The following is a 27,336-nucleotide window of genomic DNA, read 5'->3' as shown; positions in this document are numbered from 1 at the left end:
CTGACTTCACCTCCCCACCCCGCTCCACAAGTTTGTTACTAAGTTTCCAGCTGGGACTCCAGTCTCACCATCTGCCCCCAGGGGGTGGGGAGCGCAGGGGTTAATGCTGGGCCTCCCCTCAGACGGGACTAGCTGATGAGGACAAGTGGGGTGGGTGGGGTGGGCGTCTCAGCCATACTATCTGGGTGGGGGAATCCTGGCACCTCCCACTGGATCTGGCTCCCTTCCCCGCCCAGGAAGCTATCCGTCCTGTTGGACTCGTCTAGCCCGGGAGGAACGGGTGCAGGCCCTGGGTCTTGCCCCGGTTTCCTCGCGGGTGCAGCTGGCACCATGGGCACCTCACGGGCTCTGCTGCTCTTCCTGCTGCTGGGTAAGCCCCCCACCCAGCCCCTTGCCCACCATTTCCCTTTTCTGCAGCCCAGCAACTCCCTCCCTTCCTTTTCCTCTGCAGCCTCGGGGGTACGGGTCCTCGCCTTCAAAGCCTCTTCTGGAATTCAGAGAACCAATCTCTCCTCCGACTCAGAAAGCTCTTCCCAGGGCCCGGGTTTGAAAGTTCCCTCCATCAAACCCCCCAGCTGGAAATTTCCAGATCAGTCTTCAGGTTCAAAAGCTGATATCCCTCATTCTGAATGGTCTCCTGAGGTGCTGAATTTGAAGGATGTGCCCGGGTCCTTCCGGTCCAGTGTTTCTGCTGAAAGCAAAAGGCTGAACCCCTTCTCTGGAATCCCTGGTTCCAAAGTAGTTCCTCATAACTCGGGTCCTCAAGTTCCTGCCCCAAACCTGAAGCCTTCCTCCTCTGTTAAGACCCCAGCTTCCAACAGGCAAGTCCCCAATACTAACGTCTCTGTGAAGACCCCAGTTTCAAAATTCTCCCCTGAGGATCAGGATCTTAAATTCTCTGCCCAGAGCCTGGATTCCAAAGTTCCCTCAGGGGCCCGGCCAAGCTTATCCCCGCAAGTGGGGAGCCCTCTTGAGGTGCTGGTGGGGACCAAAATCCAGCTCCCTCTGCTTCCAGTTCCTGGTCTTGGTCCCCCTTCCCCTCTGGTGGTTTGGCGCCAAGGTTCCAAGGTGCTGGCAACTGGGGGCCTGGGGCCAGGGGCCCCTCTGACCAGTCTGGACCCCTCGTACGGAGACCGCCTACGATTTGACCAGACCCGAGGGAGTCTGGAACTCTCCTCTGCCCAGCTACAGGATGCTGGGGTCTACACAGCTGAGGTCATCCGGGCCGGGATCTCCCAGCCGATTTGGGAGTTCATGGTGCGTGTATATGGTAAGTGGGCCCTGAGGTCCAGAGTGCTGGCTGCAGGGGCTGCTGTGGGCAGGTTACTGCTGTTCTGAGGATGTGTTTCCTGCCCCAGAGGAAAGGGTTCCTAGACAGGGGAGAGAGGACTTCTGGGCTGGAGGGAGGGAGAAGAGCTGGGGGGTCAAGACAGGTGCTTGAGGGAAATTGGACCTGGGGAGCCAAACTCCTGGGAGCCCGGACTCCCGAGCCCCAGAGAGGGGAGAGCTGGGGACTCGGACTCCTGGGGCTGTGAGAAGAAGAGGACTCTTGGGGCTAAGAGGGGGCCTCGGCTGGGGCGAAGTCCTGGGTGTAAGAGGTGGAGGGGGCTGGGGCTCCCTGGACCTAAGGGACGAGGGGGCTGAGAACCGAGTCCTGCGTCCGTTCCCCCTCTCCCAGAGCCCGTGTCCAAGCTGTCGGTGAAGCCTGAGGCCCCGGAGATCGAGGAGGGGGCGGCGGAGCTCCGGCTGCGCTGTGTGGGGTGGAGGCCGGGTCGCGGGGAGCTGAACTGGACCCGGGACGGACGCGCCCTGGAGGCAGCGGACCCTGCGGGAGTGGAGCCAACCCGGATCCGCGTAGAGGGCGACCAGCTGCTCATCAAGCGCCCTACGCGCAGCGACCACGCCCGGTATACCTGCAGCGTCCACAGCCCCTTCGGCCACGCGGAGGCCGCGACCAACGTCACTGTTTTCTGTGAGTACAGGGGTGTCTCCGATCGGTGACAAGGATCTGAGGGCTCAGGCTCCTGGAGTCCCTGGGGAGGAGAGGGCTGGAGGTCCAGTCTCCGGAAATCCTGGAGGAGTCCCAGTTGACCCCGACTCTCGCGGTTCCGACCCCCTTCCTCCGCCTAGACGGCCCGGATCTGCCGGTCATCACTGTCTCCTCGGACCGCGACGCCGACCCCACCCACTTTGTCAGCGCGGGCAGCAACGTGACCCTGCGCTGCACCGCCGCCTCGCGGCCACCGGCCGACATCACATGGAGCCTGGCCGACCCGGCCGAGGCCGCGGTGCCTGCCGGCCCGCGCCTCCTGCTGCCCGCGGTCCGGCCCGGCCACGGCGGCGCCTACGCCTGTCTCTCAGCGAACCCGCGCACCGGCCACCGCCGCCGCTCGCTGCTCAAACTCCTGGTGGCGGGTGAGAGCGGCGGGGTGGGATGGAAGGCGGGGGGTCAGCAAGGAAGGGCGGAGATGCCCGGGAGAAGGGGCGGAACCAGCAAGGGGCTGGGATACCCGTGGGCGGGTATGGGCGCGGGGGAAAGAGCGTGGTGGGGCGCGGCCGGCAGGGAGGGGCGGAGATCCCAGTAGAAGGAACGGGGGGGATGCACAAGAGAAGGGGAGGAGCGAGGAGAGGGGGCAGGGCCAGCACTGAGGGGGCGGAGCTTCCTGGGGATGAAGGAGCAGTCAAGGAAAGGGACTAAGTTGCTTGGGCCAGTAAGTGGGATCAGCAAGAGAAAGAAGTTACCTGGGAAAGGGGTTTGAGTCACGAGAGAAAGGGGTGGAATCATTCTAGAAAGGGGCAGAGTCGTCTTAGAAAGGGGGCAGGGCCCACTAGGAAGGGCAGGGATGTCCAGAAAAGGGGAGGGTTCAGTAGGAAGAGGCGACTCGTGGAGTAATCAAAGAGGCGGGGGGGGGGGGCAGGGGCAGGGCTTCCCTGGTGGCGCAATGGTTGAGAGTCCGCCTGCCGATGCAGGGGACACGGGTTCGTGCCCCGGTCCGGGAAGATCCCACATGCCGCGGAGCGGCTGGGCCCGTGAGCCATGGCCGCTGAGCCTGCGCGTCCGGAGCCTGTGCTCCGCAACGGGAGAGGCCACAACAGTGAGAAGCCCGCGTACCGCTAAAAAAAAAAAAAAAAAAAAAAACAAAAAACCAAGAGGGAGGCCAAAGTTACCTGGTAGAAGGGGTGGAGCTAGAAAAAAGGGTGGGAAGGACAGGGATCAGTGTGGGAGGATGAAGTTTCCTTCGGAAAGGGGGGCAGTCAGTGGGGCTGCGACTGCCCACTTAGCCCAGGAGTTGCCGGGGAAAGGGAGCGGGGTCTGCAAGAGAACGGGGCGGGGTCAGTGCCTACAGGGCGGGACCAGGTGAAGAAGGGGTGGAGTGAACGCGCAAGAGGCGGGGCTAGAGGGGAGCTGGGAGAGAGCTGACTGACCCCTTAAGCTCTCCCTCCCCTCCACAGAACTGCCCCCCGGGTCCCCACAGTGCTCAGTCGAAGGGGGTCCTGGGGATCGCATCCTCCGCTTCCGCTGCTCGTGGCCCGGCGGGGTCCCTGCCGCCTCCCTGCAGTTCCAGGGTCTCCCCAAAGGCTTCCAGGCGCAAGTGGTGTCCTCTGTGCTCCTGGAGGCTGTCCCCGCCCACCCCCGGCTCAGCGGCGTCCCCGTCACCTGCCTTGCTCGCCACCTGATGACCACGCGCACCTGCACTATCACGCCGGGTGAGAGCTTCTTTCCTGTTTCCCGAGGAGGAGGGGCTATTTCTTTGCTCCTTTAGAACTTGAGAAAAGGGGACTTCCTAACTACAGGAAGAGAGATTTCCTCTATCTTTAACCCTACAGAAGGTCGGAGGTTTTCCCTATACCTCAAGCAGGGGCGGGGCCAAAATTTCTTTCCTGGACCCAGGAAGCGGGCTGACACTTTCCCACGTGTTCAGAACAATACATGGTTGAGAATAATATGAGTTTCCCAGGCCAGGACCTGGCCTGTCTTACGTACTTCCTAAGTTCTTGTTAAGGAAATCAGATGAATGAATGAGGGAGTGAGTGAAAGGGCAGATCTTCCTCTTTTGGCTAAGGTGCCCTATTAGATTCACCGAAGGGCACGGGACTTGTTCTCTTTCTTGATTGGGTTTCTTCCACCCACAGAGGCCCCTCGAGAGGTGCTGTTGCATCCGATAGTCGAGGAGACACGGTCAGGGAAGGTGGAGGTGGCGCTGCAGGCCTCTGGCTGTACCCCCCCTTCTCGAGCATCTTGGGCCCGGGAAAGGCAGCCCCTGGCCTTTGGAGGCCAGGGGCGCCTGCGGCTCAGCCAGGATGGGCAGAGGCTCCTCATCCACGACTTCAGCCTGGACTTGGACCTGGGAAATTACTCCGTGCTGTGCAGTGGGGCGCTGGGTGCTGGGGCCGACGAGATCACCCTCACGGGTGAGCCCCATCCTTTCCTGGAACCCAGGGCCTCCAGCCCTCTCTTCTCTCAAACCCAGGAGACTGGGATTCCAGCCTGTTCCTCCCTCAGACCAAGGAGTCCAGGCCCTCAGTTCCCTCCTCCCTCGGACACAGAAATCTTGATCCCCGGCCTCCGCCGACCCCAGACCCTAGAACTCCCACCCCCAGATCCCTGACCCATCAGGGAATCCTGGACCCTAGTCACTTTTTCCATGAAGCCCTCAGACCCAAGAGTTTGGGCCCCCAGTTCCTTCCTTTCTTAGACCCAGGAGTTGGGGTCTCCAGACCCTCTGCCCCTGGGACCTAGGAGTCCAGGCCCGTGGCCCCCTTTCCTCTTCCTGCTAGGACCCATGAATCCAACCCCCACCTTGATTCCACCCCCGCCCCCTCCCCAGGACCTTCTATCTCCTCATGGAGGCTGCAGAGAACCTGGGATGCAGCAGTGCTGACTTGGGACTTGGAGCGAGGGGCCCTGATTAGCAGTTTCCAGATCCAGGCACAGGTAGAGAGCCCTGACCTGAGCAGAGCCACCGCGTCCAAGGACTGGATCTCCCTGCTCACCCTCGGACCTCAGGATCGCTCAGCTGTGGTGCCCCTCCTTCCTCAGAAGCCCCAGGTCTGGGTCTTTCGTATCCTGCCCTTTCTGGGGCTCCAGCCAGGGACCCCATCCCAAAGCCAGGTCTACCGCGCCGGTGAGTTGGAGCTGCTGGGCTTCCTCCTGGGCTGAGAAGCCCTTCTCCTGGGCTTCCTCCTGTCACTCTGTTTTGTTGGATCTTCCTTCTTTCTCTGTGTTAGTTTCCTGGGGTTGCTGTAATAAGGTACCATGAACTGTGTGGCTGGAAACAACAGAAGTGTATTCTCTCCTAACTCTGGAGGCCAGGAGTCTGAAATCAGGGTGTCTGCAGGGCCATGCTTTCTCCGAGACTCTGCGTAGACTTCTTACTTGCCTCCTTCTAGCTTCTGATGGTGAGGGTCAATCCTTGGCACCTCTCCAATCTCTGCCTTCAGCTTCCCGCAGCCTCCTCCTCCTGTCCGTGTGTGCCTCTGTCTTTTTTTTTATATATAAATTTATTTATTTATTTGTTTTTATTTTTGGCTGTATTGGGTCTTCATCGCGGTGCACGGGCTTCTCATTGTGGTGGCTTCTCTTGTTGTGGAGCACGGGCTCTAGGCACCAGGGCTTCAGTAGTTGTGGCGCACGGGCTTAGTTGCTCCGCGGCATGTGGCATCCTCCTGGCCCAGGGCTTGAACTCGTGTCCCCTGCATTGGCAGGAGGATTCTTAACCACTGTGCCACTAGGGAAGCCCCGCCTCTGTCTTCTTGTAAGGACACAAGTCATATCAGATTAGGGCCCACCCTCCTGATCTCATCTCGACTTGATTGGTTGAATTGTGTCTCCCCCCAAAGATACTGTAGTTCCCTTTTATCCTCGGTTTTGATTTCTGAGGTTTCAGTTACCAGGGGTCAACCGTGGTCTGAAAATATTAAATGGAAAATTTCAGAAATAGGCGATTCATAAGTTTTAAACTGCGTGCCTGAGTAGCGTGATGAAACCTCGCGCTGGCCCCCTCCATCCCACCTGGGATGAGAGTCACACCTTTGTCCGGAGTATCCTGCCTGTTTGAAACTGTCTCAGTTATCAGCTCAACTGTCATGTTATGTCACTGCTTTCGTTCAGGTAACCCTTATTTTAGTAATGGCCCCAAAGCGCAAGAGTAGTGACGCTGGAAAAAGCATACAATACATAGGGTTTTGTACTTCCGTGTTTTCAGGCATCCACGAGGGTCTTGGAATGTATCCCCTGAAGATAAGGGCGGGGGAACTACTGTATACTGACGGCCTGACCCTCAGTACCCGTGAATGTGGCCTTCGGGAAAGAAGTCTCTGCACATTTTCTTGACTTGATCACATCTGCAAAGGCTCTATGTCCAAAGAAGGTCACATTCACGGGCACTGAGGGTTAGGATATCACTGTATCTTTTTTGGGGAGACACAGTTCAACCAGCAACACTGCCCAACTTCTAAGTATTGGATGTGTCAGTCCTCAGCCCTCTTCTCCACCTATATTTCTCCCCAGCGTGGCCTGTCCACTCTCATCACCTTAAATATCATGAAGACTCAGATGACTCTCAACTGTCTGATCTCCAGCCCAGACCTCTGAACTCTAGACTTGAAAAGCCACCTCCCTACTTGACATCTTCACTTTGGATGTCCAGCTGGCATTTCAGACTTTACATGTCCAGAATAGATCTCTTGAGGTTTTTTCTCCCAAACTACACCCTCCCCCCGACCCCCCACCAACTCTCCAGTCTTCCCATCCTGGGACACGGCACCACCCAAGTGCTGACGTCACCTCCAACATCCCAAAGACCAGCAGGGTCCCATCACTTCCTTCGGAAACGCCTTCCCAATCCATTACACTCTGCTCAGACACCACCATCCTCTCTTGCCTGGACTGCAGCAGCCATTTACCTGGTCTCTATATGCCCCCTCTCGCCCTCTTACTATCCATTCTCCAGGTAGAAGCCGAAGTTATGCAGATCCCATCACACTGTTGCTGCCTTGCTTAAAAGCCTTTCATGCCTAGGCTCTGGCCCCTGTGAATCCCTGTAACGTCATCTTTTACCTCTTCCACCTTCATTCCGTGTCCTCCACCCACAGTTTTCATTGAATGCAGAAAACTCTTTCCTACCTCTGAGTCTTTGCATGTTCTGTTCCCTCTGCTTGGAACACCCTTCCCCCTGTTTAGCATGCCCGGCTCCTCATTCCCCAGGTCTCTGCTCAAACGTTCCTCAAGGACCTTCCTTCACCAACTTTTCTAAATGTCACCCCCCCCTTCCATTATTTCTATCATAGCCCATTTATTTTTTTCTTCTGAGCACAGTCGGAAATTATGTGATTTATTTGCAATTTATTCGTTTCTGCTTTCCCTCCTAAAATTAACCCTCACGATAGCAGGTATCTTGGTTCGCTCACCAATGGATCTTCACCACCTGGCAGAATGCCAGGCACGCCCGCCACATTCACTAAGGAAATGTTAAATGAATTGAGAGTGCTGGGGTCCCAGATTCCTGGATTCTGAGGGGCGGGGCGCTGCTCAGGCAACAGGTGCAGATTTGTCTCCGGCTCTCCTTATCCTCCTCTTGGTCTCTTCCAGGCCACACCCTGAGCCCCGGGGCCATCGCTGGCATCGTCCTGGGCTCCCTACTGGGCATGGCGCTCCTGGCGGCACTTCTCACCCTGTGCATCTACTATCTGTGCCACTTTAAAGGTGAGTGAGTGACCAAGTGGTAGGTTCCCTACAAAGAGTCCCATTGGTTCAGCATCTGAACCAGTCAGCAGCAGCTACCTCATCCAACCTGCCTTCCTACCTCCATATCAGCCAATCAGAGTAAGGCTCCACCTCTCAGCCCAGCTTCCCCTGCCATTGACTGGGTGGGCATGTCAGAGCAGCCAATCAACTGTTTCTATTTCTCTTCCTCCTCCCTTTCCCAGGAGAGACTCGTAAGAGAAAGGAGCATACTCCCAGGTTGACCCCTGTATTCACCGTAGCGGAAAAGAAGATGCACAGCGTGACCCCAGAGCAGACCCCACAGCCTCTGCCCCTCGAAGTTCCTCTGGAGGACCCTAGCCCAACCAGGGCCCACCGAGTGAGTGTGGGTGGTACTTTTTGTGTTTTAGTCAGGCAGAGGAGATGGTTTGAATTCTCTTCCTCCAGCTTTTCTTACTGGTTTACAAAGTTGGTAGATTTTCCCTGTCTTTTTTTTTTTTTTCTAAATATATAAAAGCTGGCCAGGACTTCCCATCCAATTTTTATATATATTAAAAGAGGTGCGAAATTCCAATTCCCCCCCAAATGAAGGAAAACACCTTCATTCTTTTACATAAAAATTGGCAAAACTTCCATTTTCTCTCCGAAGTGGGATAGAACGTCTTCTTCCCCATAAAATTTGGGTTGTTGCATGTCTTATCTCTCCCCAGGGTGGCTAGACACTTTTTCCTCCTTGCAAACGGAGGGAACTCTGCTAATTTTGGAATGGTGCAAGCTAGCTCTAGAAAAGGGTGAGGTATGTCACATCCAGGGTAACCCCTGAATGTGTCTCCCATCCCTCCCTTCTCTTCCAGGCTTCTGGTCCCAGGACAGTCAGCTTTCCACGTGGGGACCCCAAGATTGCTCGGGTAGCCACGCAGTTGTGACCAGGGCTAGTGGCCTGCTCTGCGCAGGACTTTTGGGGGGGGGGGACTTCCTGTTTCACCCCAGCAGCAGTAGGGGACCTCCTGTCCTGCTGTGATTGAAGGTCGGACCCATAAAGTGGGACTTCCTGTCTCCCTCTCTCAGCGCAGAAGACTCGCCTTGTATTTGTGCAACTAAGGAGATGGGACTCCTGGGCTAGGAGAGACTCCTGCTGACCTAACAAGGTAGCTTGCACAACCTTCAAGCAGTCCAGGATCTGTGGCCGACTGGCAGGGCTTGCTGTGCTGCCCTGAGCTGGAGAGGGCACCCTGCCTCCATTCTCTAGAAAGGTCTTCCTATATCAACGTTTGCCTGCTTCAGGCCACGCTCCATCCAGCTCCCAGGGTCTTCATCTTAGATCAGATCGCGTTCCTCTTCTCTTTAAGCCCTTCTATGGCTGCCCGTTGCCCTTCAGCTATTGTCCAAACTCCTTATCATGACCTTCAAAGTCTTGTGGTTTGGCCTCTGTCAGCCTCTCTGACCTTCCCTTCCAGAAGTTTCACCCCTGCTTCTCTCCACCATACTTAAGTTTGCCTCCAGGCCTTTGCTCCCCGAGTGTACTGTGCCTGGAGCAGCATTCTTTGCTCTATGTCATTCATTTCTTTTGTGGTACGCGGGCCTCTCACTGTTGTGGCCTCTCCCGTTGCGGAGCACAGGCTCCGGACGCGCAGGCTCAGCGGCCATGGCTCACGGGCCCAGCCGCTCCGCGGCATGTGGGATCTTCCCGGACCGGGGCACGAACCCATGTCCCCTGCATTGGCAGACAGATTCTCAACCACTGAGCCACCAGGGAAGCCCTATGTCATTCATTTTTCAAGTGTAAAAGTAACCGTTACCATCTTAGAGGACCCTTCCCTAACCCATGACCCTAACGTGCCTCAGTCATGGGTTTAGGTCCCAGAGGCCCTGAACCACCTCGTAGTGCTCCTGGTACTTAAATACATAACTATTTGTTTAGCCTCCGACCCCCTCTTACCTGGGAGCTCCACGAAGGTGGAGACCGTGTCCTTATCCTCAGCACTTAACACAGAGTTTGGTACACAGCAGGCCGTCCCTATTGGTTGACTGACCCAATATTTGGGGCCAGTGAAGGACTGGGCTTGCTGCTACCACCCCCAGCAGGATGGCTGCCTTTTCCACCTGGGTTTCTCATTGGAAGTTTAAGGAGTGCATCAGTGAAGATTCTTTTGGCTGTAAGTAACAAAATAAATGATGGCAAGAGATGGAGGTAGGTGGTTTCAGGCTGACTCAGCAGCTTAGTGACCCCGTCAAGTACCTGGGCTCTTTGTGTCCTGCGCTGCCACCCTCAGTGGGCCAGCATATGGTCTCACGTAGCAAGATGGCTGCTGCAGCTCACATCTTCACACAACTGTATCTGACGACAAAAGGAAGGGAGCAGCGTTCCTCTCCTCTCATGAGTGGGGGAAAAATTTCCTGGAAGCCTAGCAATAAACTTCTGTTGTCTCATTGAACAAAAACTGGCCACATCACTGCAAGGGAGGCTGGGAAACCAAATATCTCAGGCTGTATCGTGGGAGGTGGGCAAAGAGGAAAGTGGAAACAACTAAAGTATAGGCAACCAGCATCCGTCTCAAGGAAGGAAAGGATTCTGGTTGAAGATTGGGGTGAAAGAGGTCTTTAGGAAATACAGTCCTTGGATCTTTTTAAAAAGGTGGTGGCTGGGGTACTGGATACCGGGACTCTCTACATCTATATCAGCTAGAATTTTCATTTCCTTTTTAATCACTAGAAATAGAAAACCTAACATGAGTTGGCTTAAACATACATGGGACTTTATTGCTTATGTAAGTGAATGTGGGCATCAGGTAAGTTTTGATCCACTTGCTCAAGTGATGTCATCATATGGACTCAGTCTCTGTAGACCTTCCACTCTGCATTCCGTAGTGTTTCTATCATTCTCAGGCTCCACGTGTTGTCTTCCCCACCATGGCTATCCCCATAGACCCATGATCTCTCCATGCGATGGAGAAAAGGAACCCTGCAGATCTAGACTTACGCCATTGAGCCACATGATCCAGCAGAAGAGCCTCTCTTCTTAGGAAATGCACACAGCTCTGGTGTCCACTCTCCCATTAGTCTGGCTGGGTCACGTGCCCACCTCTGAACCAGTCACAGTGGGAAACGGGCTATGCTGAGTGGCTTAAGCCAATCGTGCCACCTCTGCAAATGGGTCAATTCCAAATCTACCAGAGAGAAAAGGGAGGGCAGAAATGATGCTGGGGAGGCACCACCCATGACCACAACTCTCTGCCCTCCACTCACCCGTATCCTAAATGACAGTGACACCTGCAGGCGGAGACTTTGGAAAAAGGCGTTTATTGGTGTGGTGGTCTCAACACTCCCCATGACTTGGAACACACGGCCCCCAGGGCCCCCCGCCCCCCTCCCTTGCATCCCTCCCCCTGCCCTCCCTGTCCCCCGGACCCTGGGAATGGAAGACAATGTGGGATGGGGCCCACGCCCCCGTCTGAGGTACAGTCACTGCCCCTGCTCTGCCCTCTCTCCCCCTCCCAAGCTCTGGGTGGTGTAGTTCAGGGTGGGTGTTTATATAGAGGGTCTCCCGGGAGTTGGAGCTGGTGACTTGGCGTCTTGGTCTGGGCTCAGGATGTCTGTGTGATGCCTCTCTCCCCCACTTTGTGTGATGTGGTGTGCCAGGGCGGGGTGTTCCTACAATCAGAGCTGAAGTTACAGCCTCAGAGCCCCTTCCTGATAACAGTTGCCCATCCTGGGGGAACTACAGCTGGTCACCAGCTACAGGACAGCTGGAGCCGGGAGGCTATTGCTGGTCACAGCCGCTGGTGTGTGTGTGTGTGTGTGTGTGTGTCTGAGCGTGTGTGAGGGTGGCCAGGTCAGCCTTTAGGAGGTTCAGCCGCTGGAGAGGCCAGGGGGTGGTAGCCCAGCAAGCCCACACCTGTGGGCCGGCTGCAGGGGGCAGGAGGCAGCTGGTTGGCGCTGCAGGTGGTCGAGGGGAGTGGGGGCAGGGTGGGGCAAAGCACTGAGACAGACAGGTGACAACGGGCACCAGCCTGACATTTGGATGGAAGCACCGATTGGCCCGGGAGGGGGCCAGAAAGTCCAGGGTGGGGAGGGACAGGAAAAGTGGGAAGGTCTCAGGCCACTGAGCCAGTGATGGGGCCTCTGGCTCCAGGCAGCCGGCCGGCTGACAACAGGGAGGCCCAGAGCCAAGATGGAGATCCTGCACCTGCTCACAGAGGCTGAGTGACAGCTTGACAGACAAGCGTGATGCCCCTGCCCACTCCCAACCTGCCCAGGAGACAGCCTTTCAACAGGGTGGGGAGCAGGTGGTGTGAATGCATATATTGGGAAAGCAGGGAGCCTGGAAAACCTCTCCTCACAGCTACCGGCACGAAGCCCCCATACCTACCTCTAGCCAGAGGTGAGAGACAGCAAGGTTGGGGGCAGTGGATGTGCGGGGTGTCGAGGAGGGAAGAGTGCTGAGCTCCCTTCCCCACCCATTCACACACACACACACACACACACACACGCACGCGCGTGCGTGCAGGCTCACGCTCACACCCACTACACACACGCGATCCAGTTGACAGCCTGAGCTAAGAGAGGGGTGTGGGGTGGCCGGGGATGGGTCACAATCGGAAAGGTGAACGGTGGCGAGAATGGCTGTAGAAAGATGCATAACTTCGCGTTATCCCTCACAGTGATGGGTTCTGTAAAGATCTTTCCTCCTTCTCTTCCTTTTCTTCTTCCTCGGCGGCCGAGAACTCTGCCCCTCGAGACCCGCGGCGCTTGTTCCCCCTTCTCCTCTTGCTCTCGGCCTCAGACCCCCCGCGCGGGGACTCCAGGGCACTGGGTTCTTCCTACATCCTCCACCACAGCCAGCCCAGGGCGGAGAGGAGGGCCAGAGGCCCTGGGGGCCTCGGGGCCGAGTTCTCCAGGGATCCCGGGCCTGGGGAAAGAGAGCGGGTCAGGGGAGGAGGCCCAGAGTGGGGAGACCCCATGTGTGTCTCTCCCGGGCGTCTTGTCCCTGCTCTGAGGGTGTTGTCTGAGGATACCTCCTGGGGACCTTTCTGGGCTTTCACTCAGTGCGCCTGTTCTGACTCTGGTTTAGTCTAAGCATCTGGCTGATCACTGTCCTCTCCACCTACAAAGCTCTTCCCACAGATCTTGGCAGGGCTGGCTTCTCTCGACCATTCAGGTCTCAGTTCAAATGTTACCCCCTCCAGGAAGCTTTCTCTGATGAACTTATCCAATGCTACCATCCCCAATTCTATTATTTGTTTTCTTCATAGCCCTTATTGATATGCAAAATTATTTTTTTGCTTATTTATGTGTGTATGTATTTGTTGGCTTTTCATTTTACTTATGTGTCTACTTGTTTATTGCTTTTCTACTACTGCTAGACCGGAAGCTGTGCAAATCCCTAGACCTTGGCTCTTTTGTGCATTGCTGTGTCCCGAGCACCCAATGCCTGGCCCTTAGTGGGCTCCCAATGAATATGTCTGTAGAAGGGATCGGTTTCTTGCTCAGTCGAGGGTGCGTCTCTTTCCTAAGTTAGGGGACAGTCTGGGGGCGGCCCGGCATCTCCACCCCTCTGGCCCCGCCCATTCAGCCCCGGCCCCACCCACGCCGCTCCGGCCCCGCCCCTCCTGCCGCTCAGGGACGCACGCAGGAGCCGCATGGAGGCGCTGGACATTCCCAGCCGGTTGGCTGCGCGACACGTGTAGTTGCCGTAATGCCGGGCGCTCACGTTGGCGAAGAGAAGCATCGAGCGGGTGCGCTCCGTCTGCACCTTCAGGCCCTCGGCCGTGCCACTGCTCAGCCTGCCGGGGATCCGGGTCAGGGACCAGGCCGCAGGACCCCGGCCCGGGGCCCTCTCCAGGTGGAAAGCCCAGCCCCCTGACTGTCAGGCTCCCCGATTCCCTGGAGACCCTACATTCTGTCCCCTACCCCAGCGACCCCTAGCCTTGGGTTCTAGCGCCCCATGGATCTCGGGCCACTCCCACCGACGCCCCTCTCCAGGCAGCCTAGCCCCTCAGGGACACTGGACTCTCTCAGTGTGTACCTCTGACCACTAGGAGCACCCAGGCCCCGCTGGACCCCAGATCCAATGGTCCCCTAACCCTAAAACTTATCTGCCAGATCCTCAGTGTCGACCCCCACCCCAGACCTTCTTCCTGAAGAGCCGGAGGAGACCAGGCTCCAGCATTCATCATCCTGGGACCCAAACTTCCAGTGAGCCACCACAGTTTCCCTGGGGCTCCGAGGACCCCAACACCTAGACGCCGGACCCTCAAGTTCTCAGGAGCCAGTCCTGTGCTCCCTCTGCCCCCCTCCCCGCGGTCCAAAGGACCAAGGACCCCGCCACCACCACCATCACCACCACGGCCGGCCCTGGTGCCGTCCTCACAGTCTGTCATCCTTGTACCACTGGAAATCCGCGGGGGGCACCGCCATAGCTTCGCAGCGCAGGAGGGCGGCCCGGCCCACGGCTGTGCGGGCGCTGGTCACGTCCGTGATGGTCGGAGGATCTGGCAAGGGACCAGGGTCAGCGCATTCTCCTAGCCGGGTGGGGACGAAGGGGTCCGACCCCCAGCCCGCTCCTCTCTCCTTACCAGGAGTCCAGGTCTCCAGCATCCCCCCCACCCAAGACTCCTTCCTCGCGCAGACTCACCCCCTTCCTCCTCCCTCACACCCTTCATCCCCAGGGACCCAGGACCCGCCCCGCTTTCGTGCCCAGTGCCAGGGAGGCTCACAGTTGACTGTGACCAGCACGCGGCGGCTGTCAGGTGCAGAGTTAACCCCGTTGTGAGTCACGCACTCGTATTCCCCGGCCTGGCCCCGCTGGATGTCGTAAATCTCAAGGATCTCGCCTTCCGAGGTGAAGCCATCTGTGGGGGGAGGGGAGGGGAGGGGGCGGGGCCAGACACAAACACTTAACACGGGACAACACGGGCACAACACGGACACACATCAGCGGGGCGGACAGCGCAGGGCCTGGAGTGCCCGGGTCAGTGGGAATGGGGAGGGGCTTGCCGGGCCTGGGATCTCCTGCTAGGGGTGTGGCAGAGAATGAGAATCTGGGGCTTAGTAACTAGAACCCAGTGGGGAGGGTCCTAGAATTGGGGGCGTTCAGGGGATACAGTGATCTGGGAATTCATAACTCAGATCATGTGGCTCACAGGACCCAGTGGGGAGGATCCTAGAATCTTGGGGCTCAGAAAGATCCAGAAAATACAGGCCCAGTGGGGGAGGATCCAGAGTTCTGGGATCTAGCCCTTGGGGCCCAAGGAATCAGGATCTGGTGACTGGGATCAGCAATCCAGATACCTGGGGTCTTACGACAGCGCGCTGGCTCAGAAGAGCCTTTGGGACTCAGAGCATCCAGGGATCCAGAAACTCGAGACCAGAACTGTGGGGCTCAGATGAACCAGGAGGGGAGGATCCAAGGATCTGAGACCTAGTTATTGGGTTCTGGGGTCCCGAGGGATCTACTGATTGGCACAGTTGGTCTCCAAAGACCCAGTGAGTGAGGATCTAGGGATCTGGGAAATGGTAGTAGGGATCTAGGTAAAAGGGGAGTGGGTGACGTCTGGGGTCTGGACTGTCCCTTTCAGGGCCCTTGGCACTCTGTCTGGGGGCAGCCGTGGTTCTTAGCCCTACCACTGGAATCACTTGAAGGACTTGTTCAGACAGATTGTGGTGGTGATGTGGGGAGGGGTGGTTCTGACTCATTAACTCTGGGGTGGGCCCAAGAATGTGCATTTCTGGCAAGTTTCCAGGTGATGCCAATGCTGCCAGTCTGAGGACCACACTCCCGAGAACCACTGGCCTAAGGCATCTGGCAGAGATGTAGTGATGTGAGCAGGCGACGGGAACGTGGGCCAGGGCCGTGGCTGTAACCTGGCTCTGGCCATCTAGTGGTAGGGGTCTGAGTCCAGGAGAATCCTGTGAGCTGCGGGGGGAAAGAGACTGAGGCTACTGGGGTCGGGCATGTGGGGCAAGTTGGGATCTAGGAGGTGATCTGGAGGAAACAGCCCAGGCCTGGGATGGCAAGTGGGGAAGGCTCTAAGGCTCTGGGGTCTTCCAGTGAAATAACAGGACCAGGGTAGGAGGGGGAAATCCAGTCATCACAAGGGTTCCGGGGGGATCAAAGGAGGGGGGTACGGGAGATTCTGGGTATCTAGCTAGGGATATGGGGAATTGAGGGGCCCAGACTGCGGAGTGGGGGAAGGGGCTTTCGGCCAGGGGTGGGGTCCTCACCTCGGAGCTGCCTCCAGGTGACCGTGGGCTCCGGCCGCCCCACGGCCAGGCAGAGCAGGTTCACGTTGCTCCCCTCGTTCACGGTCACAGGCGAAGAGATATTCACGATGCGGGCGGGGACTGCAGGCCAGAGGGAAGCTCAGTGAGAGGCCAGATGTGGGCTCCCAAGACCCAGGATCCAGGCCCCCGGCCCCTCCTCCCTCAGACCCAGGATCCAGGCCCCCGGCCCCTCCTCCCTCAGACCCAGGGGTCCAGGCCCCCGGCCCCTCCTCCCTCAGACCCAGGATCCAGGCCCCCAGCCCTTCCTCCCTCAGACCCAGGGGTCCAGGTCCCCGGCCCTTCCTCCCTCAGGCCCAGGAGTCCAGCTGACATTCCTGTTTCAGTAAGAAATCCTCTGTGTTTTCCATTCTCTCTGGGTCTGGCTTCTTGTCCAGCTGTTGGTCTTGTCTTCCTCACTCTTTCTCAGTCTCTCTCCACCTTCCTCCTAACTAGGTTTCTATTTTCTATCTTCTGGTCTGAATTCCTCCTTCCCCATCTCTATTTTTATTGATTAGTATTATTATTTAAAAAAATTATTTAACGAATGCTCGTATGGTGCTTACTGTGTGTAAGCTTACAGTGTTCTAAATGTTTGACAAGAATTAACCCATTAAACCCTCACTACTCCCTTCTGGGGTAGATGTTGCTATATTCATCAATTCTAACACACAGGGGCATTTCCCACCTCGTCCCCACCAGTTTGCACATTTCTCCTATCAGGATGGCTTCATGATGTAGGACGCCAGTGTTTCACTGGGAGGGTTTTTTTGTTTTGTTTATTTTTCCGTTTCTAGCAAGGCATAAAATAAAGGTGTCCCTTCCAACTGACGACGTTTTGGACTTGATACATGACAGCGTCATCCCTGTTTTGCAGATGAGGAGTCTGAGACCGCCTGGCTCGCTCTGGGTCCCTCAGCCACTGGGTGGTGGCGGTGAGGTTGGAACCTGGGGGAATCTGGCTTCAAGTCGGGGCTTGGCAACGGCCCCGCTGGGCTGTCCCTGTGGTCCTGTCTCTCCAAGTGCTCCCTGCCCTCCAGACCACCTCTGATGCCATGTGAGGCAGCCTCCTGCCCTCTCCGTGGATCTCTCCAGCCCCACCTCTCCCACTCTTCGCATCCAGCCCCCGCACGTGCCGTTCTTTTTCCGGGACCAGCCCTGCATCCACCTGAAGGTCTCAGCTCAGACGTTATGTCTGGGAAGCTGCCTCTCCTTGGAAAGTCACCTCCAAAGGGGCAGGGACAGCCTGCCTGGCTCCTTCTCTGTCCCCAGCCCGTGGAGCAATGCTTGCAGGTAGTAGGTGCTCCATAAACAGGGCTGAGTGAATGAATGCGGTCTTCCTCCGAGTCCACCCTCGGCCCTGTAGCTCTCCTGCCCTAGAAGTTGCCTGTGATTTTCCCTCTCTCAGCTTGGCTGGAACCCGTGAGGGCAGGGTGTGTGTCTGCCTTCCCATGGCTGTGTCCCAGGGATCGGCGAGGACATGAGGGTCCCCTGTCCCCTGCGCCCGCCACCCGGGCCCACCCCGCCCACCCCCAGCCAGGGCCTTGGCTGAGGGCTTACCGTGGACGATAAGGTAGACCTGAGTGGTGTACGGCTGGTGGCGGGTCTGGAAGGAGCAGGTGTAAAGGCCCTCGTCGCCCAGCCCCACCTGGCTGATGAGGATGGAGAACTCCTCGGGCGTGTTGGTGAGCAGCCGCACCCTCGGGTCACTGGTCCAGCGGTCGTTGCCCGCGTACAGGATGTTGGAGCGGTTCAGCCAGGCCACTCGGGTCACATGCTCGTCGATGAAGCAGCTGGCGGGGAGGACGAGGGCAGGGTGGTTTTCTTCTCTCCCACACCCCCGCCTGGCCCTCCAGGGTCCCCCGTCGCGGGGGCTTGGTGGTCGGGGGAGGAAGGCCCACTGCATCTCCAGTTCCCACTGCACTCCTTGGAGGCAGGTGTGACTGCACCCACTTTACAGGTGGGCAAACTGAGCCTCAGTGAGAGCTGTGAGCCCAAGTGCAGAACAGAATGACAGCTGATGGTTATTGAGTGATTGTTCTGTGTCAGAGACCCAAAAAGAGGGGGGAAAGACACACTGGGGGAGAGGGACAAAGGTGCAGAATGATGAGGGGCCCAGAGATAGAAGGACAGAGACTCAGAGAGAGGGGGACAGGGATCCACAGACCCAGACTGGGGAGGCAGAGAGCTGGGGGAGCATAACCCTGGCTCTCACTGAGCAGGCACGGTGTGCCAGGCTCTCTAACTCAGGGCGTGTGTACAGACTCTCGAATCCTCACGACAACCCAGGTGGTGGTCACCATTCCTCCGCCCATTTGACAGATGGGGACACTGAGGCCCAGGGGTGGACCTGGGCCCAGAGTCTGGGCCCCAGTGACCTCTCTCTTGACAGGGGAGGTGTGGGCTGTGCCTGGGGATCAGGACCATTTCCCCCCAAGGAAGGTGAAGGGGCGGCACCCTCCGGGTCTCCCTACCTTAGCGTGGCGTTGTCACCTTCGCACACTGTGTAGTTGTCCGCAGGGGAGCTGAACTCCAGGCTCTGGGACAGCAGCCCTGTGGAAGGGAGGGCAGCTCAGCTCGGCGGGGCTGCACACATCTGTACACACACACACACACACACACCCCTGCAGATACAGACACTTCCCACACCCACCGGCATACATGTTCACTGTTGTTTTCAGAGACACACATGGCAGACACACTCGGAGCAGACACACGCAACACCTTCCCACAAGCCCACACTGACCCAGACAGACTGGGACACACAAACCTATGCACCTCCAGAGACACTGAGCACACAATCACAGCACACAAACACACATGTATGTGCACACAGACACACATACACCAATACATATATACACTCAGATGCTGTGTACAGACGTGCACACACACAGACATAGGCACAGATTCACAATTACAGAACTGCATATGTGCAGATAGAGATATGCACAGATGTGCACACAGGTACGTATACAAGCACAGATACACATGTACACAGACACACACGCAGACATGGCACACAAGGCACACACATACATGTTCACAGTGTACAGACACACATACACACAGATTCAAGAATACACACATGCATACAAAGATATCCGTGTACACAGGCACACATACACATATTCACAGACTCACGAGTACATAGATACACATATACACAGATACATATACAGATGTAACAGACACATGCACACAGATACACACAGTTACACACATTAATTCAGAAACACGTGGAAAGACATGCTTCAGGGAGATCCTCAATACCCACATAAGTGCACACAGACATCCAGACATGCAAATGCACACATGCACACAAACGCGGATGGACACGAATATCCACGCGGACACACGTCTATCACAGATGCCCAGGATGCACTGAGGCGTGCTACAGAGAGCCTCGCGTCTACACAGACTCCCCCGTGTGCCCGCGCCCGGTGGGGCACGCTCTTGAGGGCGCATGCCCACGCCCGCCTGCGCACTGCAGCGCCCCCCACCCCCGCCATTCATCTCTCTGTGGACCGTGGCCAGCGGCTGGACCGGGGCCAGGGAGTGGGAGCTGGGCACGCGGAGGCGGCGGATGGAGACAGCACGAGGAGGGGAAAGCAGGCGGCCGGATGACCTTGGACGCCTGGGCGGCACAGGCCTCCACAGGGCTGCCCTGGCCCCCGCCCCGGGATGAGGAGCCAATTAATCTAAGGAGTTAATTGCCCGTGCCCCGCCAACGACTCCCCCGGGAGGCCCTCTCCATCAGCAGCCCCTCTGGACGGGGCTGGGCCAGAGCCCGCACAGCGGGCTCGCCAGGCCCTGGGGGTTTGCAGCCCCTCACGCTGGGCTCACTGGGGCCAGGGTCGCTCCTGTAATCTGAAGGGCCCTGGAGGGAGGGAAGGGACTTGCCCGTCCTGAGCTGTGCAGAGAGGATGCTGCCACGCAGAACCCTAGTAACAGGAGGGGGCGGCCAGGGGACAGACAGACACACACACAGTCACCAGGGTCCAGGAAAGATGCGCAGAGCCAGCCCCGGGGCCAGGAGATAGTCCCACGCATGGCAATGGGTCCCGCTCAGAGGGACAGAGACCTACATACTCATGCTGACGCACACAGCCCAGGACACACACTCAGCAGAAGGTCAGTTAGAAAAGACAACTCTCTCCCAGAAGCATGCCTCTCAGCCGCCGGAGGGACAGCTCCAGGCCAAGCAGCCATGGCACCCGGATCCGCCCCGCCATATACAACCGGACCCACACAGTTACACTGACACCAGCGGGCCCTCACACGCAGGTGCAAAGTCTACACACGGTTACAGCCCTACCTGGAGGGCTGTCTCTCTCTCTCTCTCTCTCTCACACACACACACACTGGCTGAATCGGTCACAGTGACACTACCAGCCGGAGGGCTGTGCTCATCCCCACGCCCTACCCTGGAAAGTCGTGCATGAAGATACGGCCTGTGCAGTGAAACAGCGACACAGTTGTAGCCTCTCAAGTACAAAGGGGCTGCCCTGGGCCAAGAATCGGGCGCATGCAGTCATGCTGACACCTCTGATCAGATCACACACAGCCCTATCCGCACACCCCCCCCCCCACAGGATTTGTCATACCCCTGGGCACACACATCCTGCACCAAGGTTTCTCCATCACGGCACCACTGACATTGGGGCCTGGATGATTCTTCATTGTGGGGCCGTCCTGTGCAGTGTGGGATGTTCCGCAGCTCCCCTGGCCTCGACCCCCTAGATGCCAGTAGCTCCCCTACCCCAACCAAAATTGCATTGCCAGATACCTCCCAGGGGGCAAAATCACCCCACCTGCCCCCCTCCCCCCAGCCCTGTGACAGCCACTGTCCAGGATTCAAGGAGAACTACCCCAGTCTGGGGGCTGAAGAGGAAGCTGTCCAAGGTGCCCCACTTCAGGGAAGAACCCAGGGCTCCTGAGCTCAGGCTAGGGCCCTGGGGTGGGGTGTGGACCTCACAGAGGTGGGCAGGATCTTAATCATACGTCCAGCAGACAGAAGGACAGACAGACACACACTCCTAGCCAGAGGGATCTTTCCAACACTCGGAGTGGCCCCCAGGACGAAGTCCCAGCGCCTCAGCCTGGAGTCCGGGGCCCCAGCGTCACTCTCCTGCTTCCTCCCCCCTAGTGTAGCCCAGCTCTGTGTTTCCCACTTTTCTCCCCTCTCCCTCCTTCCCACTGTTTCCCATCAAAACGCTTCTCCTTCTCCAGGGACCGAGTATATGGGGGCCTCTCCTAGGAGAGATGGCCCATCCGAGCCCATGTGAGCTCCCACTCTGCTCCCAGGGCTCCGTGGATCAGAGTTCTCTGCCTCCCGCAGCTGCTCCTCCAGGGCAGGGCCTGGCTCAGACCATCTGTTTCCCCAGCATGCCCAGCTGGGCCCTGGCTGTGGGCAGTCTTGGGAGATGAGTGATGAAGTTATCTCAAGTGGGTCTTCGATTCCTGGTCTGTGTGTCTATAAATTTGGATGTTGTGGGTCTGCATGTCTGTCTCATACAGTTCCCAGACTCCAGGCTCAGGAGGACCCTCCATGCTGTGTGACCTTGGGTAAGTCCCTTCCCCTCTCTGGGCTTTGGTAAATGGGCGTTAGCCATTCCACCACCCTGTCTGTCACCGGGCCCGGCCCCTCCCTCTGTCTCAGTCCCAGTCACCCTGCACTGTTTTCAGGTCTGCTTTCCTCACCAGACGGGAGCCTCTTAGGGCAGGGCCTGGGTCTCCCCACCTCCAGCATCACCCAGCTCAGGGCCTGGTCCACAGGAGGCCTCAAGAGATGTTTAATATAAAAACAAACAAGCTAGTGCACATGCGGTCCCCTCTGCAGGAATTCTGCTTGGGAAACTCCGACTCCCTACTCCCTCCAGCCCTAGTTTGTGTTCCCACAATGCCTGGACTACCTCCCTTACAGCTGTGGTATCTGTCTCCCCCAGCAGACTATAAGTTTCTTTTCTTTTTTTTTTTTTTTGACCATACCACACGGCATGTGGGATCTTTGTTCCCTGACCAGGGATTGAACCAGTGCCCCCTGCAGTGGAAGTGCGGAGTCCTAACCCCTGGACCGCCAGGGAAGTCCCAGCTATAAGTTTCTTGAGGGCAGAGCCTGGGTCTGACTCAGGTCTGTATCCCTAACATCTTCCAGCACAGGGCCTGGCCTGGAAAGCCTTGGGAAATATTTGTTGAATGAGTGAATGTAAATGGATTCCTACAACATGCTTTGCCACCTCTTGGACTCTTACACATTCTTCAAAACCCCAACTCAAACGCCCCCTCCTCCAGAAGGACCTCCCTGACTGTTCAAGGCAGAGAGTCTCCACTCTCTCTACTGCGTACCCTCTAACTCAGCTGGGACAGTGTCCAGGGGTGTCTTCCCTACCTGGCCAGGAGTTCCCTGAGGTTAGCTCCGAGCAGGGAACTGTTTGTAGAGGGGATGGATGGTCTCTAGAGACTCGCTAAGAAAGCCCTAAGGAGTCTGGGCTGATAGATCAAATGTCTGTCCCCCCGTTTCCTGGCTGGGTGACCCCCGGCCAGTCTGAGCCTCAGTTTCCCCAACTGTAGAAAGGAGAAAAACAGTAGTTCTTCCCTCGGAGGGATTTTTGTCAGGGATTCCATGAGAACGTGCAAGCAAAATGTTTAGCTCAGCACTTAGCAGGCAAAAAGGGCCCAAGAATTGCTAGTTATTCCTAACAGCACCTTCTTTTTAAAGAAACATCTATTGTTCTCCCCCGGTTCGGTGTCGGTCCCCTGGGAGTGGAGGGAGGAGGGCAGAGCAGGTCTGGCCTGTACGTGGCTCTGTGCCCAGCACCCACCCGCGTCGGTGACGCATGTACAGATGCGCTGTCAGCAACTGCTCTGCTACGACCATGCCAGCATGACCAGGCTGCTAAAAGAACGGACCGGGGAGCCAGGCTGCCAGGGTTGAAATTCCAGCTGTGCCACTGGGTTGCACAAGTTACTTCCCCTCCCTGAGACTCAGTTTCCCCACCTGTAAGTGGGGACGATCATCGTGCCTCCCTCATTGGGTTGTGGGGGAGAGGATGAAAGGAGGTCACCCAAGCAACGGGCTCAATACACTGCCTGCTAGTTAAGTGCTTGCAAACTGCTCTATGTGTGTTGGCTGATGGAATGCTTACGGGGCAGGTGCCAGCCTGGCGGGAGACCCAGAGGTGATGGGACGGACCACACAGGTCTCTGCCAGTCCAGACCAGTGGCTCTCATACCCGTTTGATAAACCAAGGGATGAAGGTTGCAGCGGGTGAATTCCCTTCTCTTGAGAGAAGGGGATTTCTGGGACTTCCCTGGTGGCGCAGTGGTTAAGAATCCGCCTGCCAATGCAGGGGATACGGCTTCGAGCCCTGGTCCGGGAAGATCCCACATGCTGCGGAGCAACTAAGCCCATGTGCCACAACTACTGAGCCTGCGCTCTAGAGCCCTCGAGCCACAAATACTGAGCCCGCGGGCCACAACTGCGGAAGCCCGTATGCCTAGAGCCTGTGCTCCGCAACAAGAGAAGCCACCGCAGTGAGAAGCCTGCGCACCACAATGAAGATGAGCCCCTGCTCGCCGCAACTAGAGAAAGTCTGCGTGCAGCAATGAAGACCCAACGCAGCCAAACAAAAAAAAACAAAAAAAAACAAAAAAAGAGAGAAGGGGATTTCTAACAAGCTGAGTGACCTTGAGTTGGAGATAAGAACAGCCTGCCGCCCCTCAAAGGAACTTAGGTGGAAATGGGACCCTCCAATGCGGGGGATGCTTAGATTCCACCATCCCAGAACTCACAGATGGGGAACCCGAGGCCCAGGAGTGTGTGTGAACTTGTGGCGGGCGTCTGGGGAGCTGGTGGCAGAAGCCCGGCTGGAGGGAGGGGTGGGGGCCACGTGAGTGCGGGTCCGTGTGGCTTTGGCAGGGAAGAGCCGTGAGAAGGGGCTGGGCCTGGTCTGACGGCCACTGAGGAGCCCCCAGAGCCCTCTTCCTCTTTGCTCATCTCCCGCGTCCTTCTTATCACTGATGCCCGGAGTCTGGTTCCAGAACCAAGAGCCCGGGAACCTTCCACGTGCTGGATGTTCCTTTCTGCTTCACCGCAGGGCCTTTGCCTCTGCCGTTCCCTCGGGATCTTTCCAAGGCTGGTTTCTCCCCTCCTTTCAGTCTGAACTCCCCTCAGCTGCTCAGACACCACCTGAGGTCACAAGGCCAACTTGTCTGCCGAGTCATTCTTATTTTCTCTACGTGACTCATCACATTCTGAAATTACCTGTTTACTTCTGAGGGTTTTTTTTAGTTTGTGGATCTCTCTCCATCCCACTAGGATGTAAGCTCTGCGAGGGCAGGGACTTCACTGCTGTGTTTATAGATTCCCAGTGCTTAGAACGGTGACTATGTGCTCAGTAAATACCTGTTAGATGAGCTGATGAGGCGGTGCCCACAGTCCAGACAAACCGGGGGGCCTGGGGGGTCACCCACGCCCAGGTTCACCCTGTCCCCACTCCGGGTAATATGGCAAAGGAATTGCCCCCAAGTCTCCTGCAGCATCTACTTTTGTGAGTGGATGTATGTGTGTGTTGGCATAAAGAATTTAGGGGGAGAAAAAAAAGGAACGATAGAATAATATCTACAGATGCTGGGGAGGTAGAGTTAAGTGGGGAAAAAAAGCCAGTTTTGTAGAGAAATGGCTTTATTTTGTTTCTGTCTGGGGAAAAACATCAACAAACTAACCAGTCCCTTACAGATGCTGAACTGCGTGTCTGACTGTGTCGGTGGGAGAAGGCTGGGGACGCTGTGCCAGGGCTGTGGACCCCGCCTCCCCCTCGAGAGTGGGTTTGGGGAGGGTAGGGGAGCGGGACACAGTGGGGTTTGCTCTTATGCATATTTGTAGTGGATGGTTCACTTGTATGCTTTCCTCCCGTAATCTGGAAACCATCCAATGAATAAAAGAGAGGAGGAGATGCAATTTGGTGTAACTTCCACCGGCTTTTGCTCAGCCCCAACGGTCAGAGGGTGGTGGGTGAGGGGGGCTCTCTTTCTGTCTCCCCAATCCCGTCTCAGCTCATCCCCCACCCCGCCCTGTCCCCCCTTGCTCGTAGTTCTCTGACGGGGGACAAAAGGCTCAGAGATGGGACTGGACTTGACCTAGGTCACAGACCACCTCCTGGCTCCACTAAGATCCCAGCCCAGCACCTGTGAACAGCAGTGATTTCTAGGGTTCTGAAGAGTAAAAGTAGAAGGAAATGGGAAGTTACTTGAGAGTGAAGGGAGAGAGAGAGAGACAGCTAACGGGAGACAGCCAGAGACAGCGAGCGGACAAGGACAGGAGCGGGCGAGATGAGACGTGAGCTCCCAGAAGTGAATGAGGACCAAGGCACATCTCAGGGGCCAGAGAGAGGCTGAGACACACACGTGCTGTGACAGGGAGAAGCAGATCCAGAGGCAGGGAGGGACAGATGGGAAAGTGTGCTGAGCCCGGCCGGGATGGAGAGAAGGGGACCCTGAGACAGAGACAAACGGCATGTCACCCAGAGCCAGGGAGCCTCCGGAAATGGCTGAGACGTCAGAGAGACCTAAGGAGACAAGTGACAGAGACACAGACAGGCAGGGATTCAGACGGCTCAAGTGGGAGGGGCACTCAGACGGTCTGCACCAGGGAGGGAGTGACCCTCCAGCTCAGCATCTTGTGTCCTGTGTGTGCAGGGCCGGGTTCGTGTGACCGTGGGTGTCTGCAGGTGCGGCTCCGGGTCAGACCAGGGGGATGGGTGTTTATGTGGCTGTGCGAGATCGGTGTGTGTGGGCGGGTGGCTGAGAGCCGCTGTCGCTGTCTCGCTGAGACTGTTGGGGGTTCTAGGGTGTCCCCGATTGTGTGTCCCTGACTCTGTGATCCTGGCTTGGGGCAGGGCCTGGGGGAATCCTCTGGAAGCACAGAATTAACCCTGTCCCCTGCCCCCTGCCTTCTTGCTCTCCTCTCCTCTCCTTAGGGGGTATCTCCTGGACCTTCCCCAGGTTGCTAGCCCCCTGGGGAGACACAAGATCCAGCTACACGTCCTCTAAAGAGAGACTGCCAAGTTCACTCCCCAGCCCCCCCCCCCGACTTTCCATTCTCCCCTTCCTGCTCTACAAAAGACCAGCCCCAGTCCCCCTCCCCCACTGGGAGGGCGAGTTTAACCCTTTGACCCCGTGTTAACCCTTCCTTTCCCTCCCTCCTCAATCTGCCCGTCTCTTAGGCTCCGTCCTGCCCCGAACCCAAATATTCAGCCAGAGCTTTCCACATCTGAGTCCCCAGCCCAGCACCCCAACTTCTTGGATCTCCAGCTCCATTGCCCCCCACATAACTGCAACCCTCCAAGCACTAATACTTTCTCCCAACCTAGACCACCCAGCTGGGGCACTTCAGCCCCTTCCCAGCTGGGAGACCAGACCCCACCCCCTTCTTTTCCCGGCCCTGGGACGGAGGTCTATGGACACCCCTGCCCCCTCCTCTTAATGACCCTGGGAAGACACCATCCCCCCAACCTTTCCCCAGAAAGGCCTACCCCAGCCCTCAGGCAGGGACCCCTTGCGGGACCCTCTCCACGCAGAGATGAAGACCCCCGACGGGGCATCTCCCTTCCTACCCTCCTCCCACCCCCCACCAACTCAGTTCAGAGGTCCTGCCCGGGGACCCTTACTTAGCTTCTGATCTCCCTCCCCGATCCGGAGCCGCAGACTCCCGCCCCCAGGCCGGGACCAGGTGTCCGAGACCCTCTCGCCGGCCCGGAGAAGCAGACCTCCGCCCCTAGGCCCAGACTCGGGCCCCAGGACGCGGACCCCCGTCCCCGGGCATGGATCCAGACGTCCGAGGACCCCTTTCCCAGCCAGAGGATGCAGCCCCCGCCCCCGGGCCCAGACCTCTGCGTCCGGGGGCCTCCTCTTCCCTGCTCAGGGTTGCACCCTCCCCCGTCCCCAATCCCCGCCCAGGACCCTGGAGTCCCGGCCGAGCCCCCCGCCCCCGGCGCTGCGGTACCTCGACTGATGACGGCCAGGCCGGCCAGGGCGGCGGCGGCGAGAAGCCGGAGCCGGGCCCCGGGCGCAGGGGGGGGCATCGCGGCAGCGGCGGCGCGAAGGGGGAGGGGAAAGGGGGGGCCGGTCCGGGGCGCGCGAGACCTGGGGGGAGAGGGGGAGGGGGAGGGGGACCCCGCCTGCGGCTGCACCGGCCCGGGGGGCGGCGGGGGCGGGGGGAGGGGGCTGGGGGGGCGCGACGAGGCGGCCGGAGCTGCTGCAGACCCGGGGAGGGGGCGGTGCTGACGGGCAGGAAGGCCGACCAGTCAGGGGAGGCGGGGGGCCATGGAGGCGGGGCCTAGGAGGGCTGCTCGTTGGAGGGAGAGGCCTTT

General features: G+C 57.8%; 2 protein-coding genes across 2 annotated transcripts; one reads left to right on the top strand and one right to left on the bottom strand.

The window, feature by feature from the left end:
* Positions 1-128: 128 nt before the first annotated feature.
* On the top strand, positions 129-8,746 carry VSIG10L (V-set and immunoglobulin domain containing 10 like). Its single transcript, XM_081215899.1, has 9 exons — positions 129-1,270; positions 1,679-1,972; positions 2,131-2,415; positions 3,454-3,708; positions 4,135-4,413; positions 4,830-5,126; positions 7,592-7,705; positions 7,930-8,084; positions 8,560-8,746. The coding sequence occupies exons 1-9, from the start codon at positions 136-138 to the stop codon at positions 8,629-8,631; spliced, it is 2,886 nt and encodes a 961-aa protein (XP_081072025.1). The 5' UTR covers positions 129-135; the 3' UTR covers positions 8,632-8,746.
* Positions 8,747-12,525: 3,779 nt separating this feature from the next.
* On the bottom strand, positions 12,526-27,048 carry IGLON5 (IgLON family member 5; the record flags this gene model as incomplete). The annotated part of the gene is made up of 8 exons (XM_081216852.1): positions 12,526-12,614; positions 13,334-13,488; positions 14,076-14,196; positions 14,422-14,556; positions 15,929-16,048; positions 17,525-17,757; positions 18,439-18,517; positions 26,970-27,048. The coding sequence occupies 8 exons, from the start codon at positions 27,046-27,048 to the stop codon at positions 12,526-12,528; spliced, it is 1,011 nt and encodes a 336-aa protein (XP_081072978.1).
* Positions 27,049-27,336: the final 288 nt, after the last annotated feature.

The sequence above is a fragment of the Mesoplodon bidens genome, assembly GCF_964165515.1.
Source record: "Mesoplodon bidens genome assembly, chromosome: 18".
In the NCBI taxonomy this organism is placed as follows: Eukaryota; Metazoa; Chordata; class Mammalia; order Artiodactyla; family Ziphiidae; genus Mesoplodon; species Mesoplodon bidens.
Note: the sequence above shows the minus strand (reverse complement) of the source record. Positions and strands in the feature narration are given on the sequence as shown.

Excerpts from the sequence above, each read along its gene's own strand:
- VSIG10L (XM_081215899.1), top strand. The coding sequence starts at position 136 with ATGAGGACAAGTGGGGTGGGTGGGGTGGGCGTCTCAGCCATACTATCT. Across the intron at positions 2,416-3,453 it reads GCTCAAACTCCTGGTGGCGG|AACTGCCCCCCGGGTCCCCA; the intron begins GTGAGAGCGGCG and ends TCCCCTCCACAG. Across the intron at positions 3,709-4,134 it reads CACCTGCACTATCACGCCGG|AGGCCCCTCGAGAGGTGCTG; the intron begins GTGAGAGCTTCT and ends TTCCACCCACAG.